Below are 5725 nucleotides of genomic sequence, written 5' to 3'. Positions count from 1 at the left end.
TGCCTTCTCTATAAGGAAGCTAAATGGTATCTGGACTGCATGAGGAAGAGTGGCCAGCAGGTTGAGGGAGGTGATCCTTCACCTCTACTCAGCACTGGTGAGGCCACAACTGTAATACTGGGTCCAATTCAAGACTCCTCAGAATAGGGGGGATGGAGCTACTGCAGGAAGTCCAGTGAAAGGCCACTAAGACAATGAAGGGCCCAGAACATCTCTCATATGACGGAAGGCTGAGAGAAAGGGACTGTTCAACCTGGAGAAGAAAAGGCTCAAGGGGGATCTCAGCAATGTGTACAAATACTTGAAGGGAGGCTGCAAAGAAGATGGAGCTGGGCTCTTTTCATTTGTGCCCAGTGACAGTACCAGAGGCAATGGGCCCCAACTGAAACACAGGAGAGTCTGTCTGAACATAAGGAAGCACTTTAGACTGTGAGGGTGACTGAGCAATGGCCAGGTTGTCCAGAGGGGCTGAGAAGTCTTCCTCCTTGGAAACACGGTCCTAGGAAGCCTGCTTTAGGTGGCCCTATCTGAGCAAGGGACTGAGTGACCTCCAGATGTCCTCTCCCACCTCAAACATTCTGCGAATCTGTGATTTTGTGATGTCCATCTTTCCCCGACACCACTGTCACATCAGCACAGAACATCAGCACAGAATCCACTGCAGCCTGGTAAGGGAGCTATACAGAGATGTATGAAGGACCTTCACCATCACAGTTATTTGTTTTCCAAAGAAACTCACTAATCTGGAGATACAGGTGCCAGTGAAACATATAACTTAGGTACTGATAGATTTACATGTGGGGGTGACCTCTTTTGTGTGAAGATTGAGAGAGTAGAAGTTATGTCCTAAGCCTTTTTCCTCCAGTCAGCACACCCTCTATAACAACAAATGAGGCAGGTCATTCCCATCGTATCTTAAAACCACAACTGTAAATCTTCCATAGTATTTTTTTGGAAGGAAATAACAGAGATTTTTCAACAGTTGAGTAATAAATTAAATGAATGAAAAGGTTCTGCTTAGCTTTTCCATACATCCAGCTCTAGACTAGGATGAAGCATGAAAAAGAAACACAGAAAATATTTTTTTTTCAGATTATATTGAACTTGTGAACTATGGAAATCACTGATACAACTATATCACTTGCACATGGCACAAATATTAAAGAGTAGTTCACTTTAATGTGATGGTCAAGTCATCCATGTTAAAAACAAACCAGTGGTCCAAAATCATAATAAACACATTACTGGCTCTACTGGATATTAATAACATGACAGTACATTTAATAGGTATTCAGAAAAGATATTTATGTATTATCACTTGCCAAAAGACATGCTTTCAGGTTTTTTTTCACACTGCTTTTCCAAGAAAAGTAGGACCTCCAGCTAATTTTACTCTGACTGGTGAGAAAAAGAGAACAAAAACACTCTTTTCAAACATATCCATTTATTTTGATGCCAATTCAACTCAAACAAAAACCACATTGAGAGAAAAGGTCAGCAGAAGAAAGTAAATCAGATCAAAATCTATCAGCATGTCTGTCAAACGTAGGAAGGCAGAAACATCCAGTAAGCCAACTAACCAGAATCCAAACTCCACCAGTGGCCAGGTCCAACTGTTTGAAGGATGGTGTGAAAATCCCACACAGGACCTAAACAAAGGATATTGGTATTTCCAAGAGTGGGAATAAAAATTGATACTCCACAGAAGTTCCTGCTGCTGTGCTGTCTGCCTTACTTGAAATCTACTTAGGCTCAGCCATTTTGTCAGAAATGGAACCAACACCCACATGATTTCACTCAATTATTCCCAATCAAATTTTCTGTAACTGGCTTGACTTGTGGTTGTATTTACTGCTTTATTCAGGAGAGGCAAAACTGCACATCGCCTGTGTATGTCTTGGATCCCAGATGCCAGGTGTTCTCTAACATCCTCCCCCCTCATACAACAGTTAACCACCTGCTGGCATCACCAGCTGTCTCATTCTCTGTATGTCACTCCAGAAGATCCCAAACACCCTCTCACTGTGATGTCAAATTCTACCAGAACACAAGACAAAGCACAGTCACAGTGCACTGGACTGAACAAGAAGGCAGGCTTAGTTCTGAGTTCTGCCCTTCACAGTTTCTTATTAACGTTTTCTTCCAAAGAGACAGACAATAAAGCTTGGGATGAGAAAGGCTATTCCCCAAAAATTGTCTCCTCTTTTGGAATAATATTTCTTTGGGGTTCTGTAAACACAATATTTGAAAGGTTATTACATTTAGAAATCAATTTTTATATAGGTATCATTTCTCAGAATAATAATGTATCATTTTCCTATACCTTCCTGCCTTCTCTCACTGGAAGCTTTTTCTCATCAAAGCCTCATGGTGAGATGATTCATTCTCTTGACCATGAATTTATGAAAGCTCTGGGGCTGAAATGTGTATGACCATGGCTCCTCCCTTGGAGAGATATCATCCTGGAAACTAGTAAGTTCTTTTGTGGGTGATTTCCCCTAGATCAATAAGGATTTGGGACTTCAGTCACTGAGCTGTAATCCCCTTGGCTTCTTCTACCAAGGAATCAGGCCAGTTTGCCAGGGAACAGAACTGAACAGACAGTGTGCGTCTTTCTGCACGTATTGGACTGCGTCCAGAGACCACTGTTCATAGGGATGTCTTGGACCTTGATCTGGATCCTGCTGCTAAAGGAAAGTGTGAATGGATACAAACTTGTGGTCCCCAAGTCAGCCACCTGGAAGTGCTGTGCAATGAAAATTTTTCTGGAGATGAAGGCAAGTTTTAGGATTTGCATGGTGGCTTTGGACTAGTGCAGCTGCAGGGACATGGTACATATACGTTCAGTACCCTTTTGATGAGGGCGTATGGGTTACTGCCTATCAGTGGCACTTGTGTTGATACGCTGGGAAAGACTGCAAGAGGGGTGTAAGTCTATATGTACATTGTGGATTTGGAGCTGAATGCAGTCAGATCATGATCTGGTGCTACGGATGATGATTGAAATGCGAGGAGACTGATGAAGTAAAATTGATGGCATAGATCCCTGCCTCAGTGGGCAACTGCTGCTGTGGAGTTGCAAGGAAAACCTATGAAATGTGGCACCTCCCTATATGTGCGACAGGCAGAGGCAAAAAATCTACTAGTCACAGGCTCCATCTGTAATTCTGGCAGGCAGAAATACATGTCTGAGAAATGTGGACTCAGAAGTGCATTACATTATAGAACCACAGCAGTTCTGCTGGAAGGAATGTCTAGCTTCTGTTTCTTGCCCACTTGCAGATTGTGGATGAACAACTCGGAAAATTTTTCTCATTGCAAGCCAGTTGTACTTGAATCTGAATCACCAGGATGAGATTCCCCCAGTGCTCCTGTAGCATATAGCAGACCACCCAACACTCTATAAATTGCCAGCGTGATAGAACTAATTTGATTTTTTTCACTTGAATATGCCACATCAGCTTCTTCTCATCAAAACCATATGGCCCAAACCCCCAGATATCCTAGAAGAATAACATACTTAAAATATTTTCAAATTAGTTTCCTATTTTAATAAGACAAAGCAAAGTCTTTTGCATTTCATTGACATATTCCAGAGAAGGAGAGGGCTTGATCATAATATCCTTTTTTTGTCAAAGTTTTGCATAAGTCAGGATGGCAAACATGTCCCAGTGAGATGAATATATATTGCACTGTTCTCCTTGAGACCCCTCAGATTCCTCTTGCCATTTTAAAATCTATATCTGAAACCTAGCAGACCATTAAGAGCACAGCAGCGCGGAAGTGGCTTAAAGGTACAACTGAAAATGTAAGGGGGTCAAACAAAGGCCTCTCAGCCTTCTCCATGTGATGAGCCACTGGGTTTTAGTCAAAAGAAGTTCTGTCACAGCTTGTGGAGAGCAGAGTGCTTCCCTTTGTATTTGTGAACTTATACTAGACATTACTACATGCCCCTACTGTGCTTGTCATAGGGCAAGTAGGCTCCTGGGGCCTTCCTCAAGATTCTCCCAGAAGAAGCAGGGCACAGATACAAGGGAATGCTCTGCTGGCTTTTGGTGGATGGGGGAGGAAGCAATAGTGCTTCTTCATCTACTCCATCTCAGAGAGAACACTCTTTGTCACTGTGAACCAGAGCCTCACTGGGTAAAAAGTGCAAGTCCTGGTGCTTTTCTCTTGTGCAACAGAGCGGCTCACAACAGAGGTAACTTGTTTAGGTATAATGCCCACATGGCATTCTGGAGAGCACAGGAGTTTATACTGACCTAACACAGCACTTCTCCTCACAAGTAGCTAATCAACCAGTATTGAAATACTGGTGAAAGAAGGACTAAAACATTTCCTGTCAGCACAGAAGTAGAAATAAAAATCATGGCAATTAAGAAAAAAAAATTCTTTTCTTTTAAAAGTATCATGGATTTAATATCCTTTTCAGAGTGAGACTGGAACTTTATAGTGAATCTGAATTCACCAAGTGAGACTTTCTAAGTCCAAACTTCCTCCTTTGACTACTTGATAGCTTATTTCTAGCTTATGTTCATCAATAACAGAAAGCAACAGCATCATATCTTTTTAATCTGCCTCCTTTTTCTGGTTTGGTTTTCTTTTGTAGCCCAGTACAATAACCAGGTAGCAGTAGTAAAAGCAACTGCTCTTTCTTGTCGACACTTGCCAGAATTAGGCAGAACTCATGTTTCCTCCTCAGTATCCAGGTGGACTAACAAATTCTTTGACATTTGGTATTTTATCCTGTATCTTCTCCCAGAAGTTCATATATGAAATATGATGCTACCACATGACCTGCACCAATACTGTGGAGAAAATGAGGGACCTGAAATCCTACCAAGAACCTTTGATTCAAATGAGGTACTAACTCCACTTCAAATTCCTTCTTGTGCAACTGTCTCACAAGACAGGTAAGAACATAACTTGTAAAGGTAAATTATTCCATTAGAAGTATTTTAGATCAATTTACTCTTACCAAAAGTATTTTCTCATAGTTATGTTTTTCTGGCAAGACACATTTTTTTCTTTTTCCTTTAATGAACCAAAGTATCCTCTACTTTGTGCAATAATCCATCAGTTTCCTAGGAAAGATGTTCATTACAGCTGAAAAGAGGACTGCAAAAATACATTTTACTGTGGCTTTAGCACTCGAAATCTCCTGAAATAATTTTCATAAATAATAAAACCAATATGTGTATTACATTTCTAATTTGGAAAAAATGAGCATATTTCAAAAATGAATCACCAACATCTGTCATGCTAGTCTTTGATCTACTCCTGTTTTAAACAATATCTTTTTCTAGATTACAGGTTGACCTAGAATTACTGAGAAAAACTTTTCAATTAAAATTTAAAATTACAGGAAGTCTGCATTTTGCTTTCATAGTCATTAATGTGTAATTGTGAAGTTCCAGGAATCAATGTGTTTTTATTGTATTTTGCAGGCTCAGTCATACTATTAGCTAGGCTGCAGGATATGGCAGAATTCCTGCAGTTTTCAAAGGTCTGTAAAGCTGAACCTCCATGCTGCTTGGTACTCCCAACAATTTTTTTTTAATCTAAATTTCTGGTTTTCCTATACATTACAGATTCCAGAGTGAGCCTCAAGTCCTCCAGTGTTCTTTCATGTGAGATTTTATCTCTTTTTTTAGCACAGTCAGGTCTTAGTTTCCGTCTTTCTGACAACCTTCTGGTTTACTACTACTGATAACTTCTTCCATTA

General features: G+C 40.5%; 1 protein-coding gene across 1 annotated transcript in view; it reads left to right on the top strand.

Annotated features, from left to right (window-relative positions):
- Window positions 1-636: 636 nt before the first annotated feature.
- Window positions 637-5725, top strand: part of CUNH7orf31 (chromosome unknown C7orf31 homolog) — a 24125-nt gene continuing 19036 nt past the window's right edge. The window contains 2 exon segments of the mRNA XM_017823839.1: window positions 637-668; window positions 4763-4913. Of these exon segments, the coding sequence (XP_017679328.1) occupies window positions 4780-4913 (134 nt within the window). The 5' untranslated portion in view covers window positions 637-668; window positions 4763-4779.

The sequence above is a fragment of the Lepidothrix coronata genome, unplaced genomic scaffold (assembly GCF_001604755.1).
Source record: "Lepidothrix coronata isolate B3197 unplaced genomic scaffold, Lepidothrix_coronata-1.0 Scaffold106, whole genome shotgun sequence".
NCBI classification, from domain to species: domain Eukaryota; kingdom Metazoa; phylum Chordata; class Aves; order Passeriformes; family Pipridae; genus Lepidothrix; species Lepidothrix coronata.
Note: the sequence above shows the minus strand (reverse complement) of the source record. Positions and strands in the feature narration are given on the sequence as shown.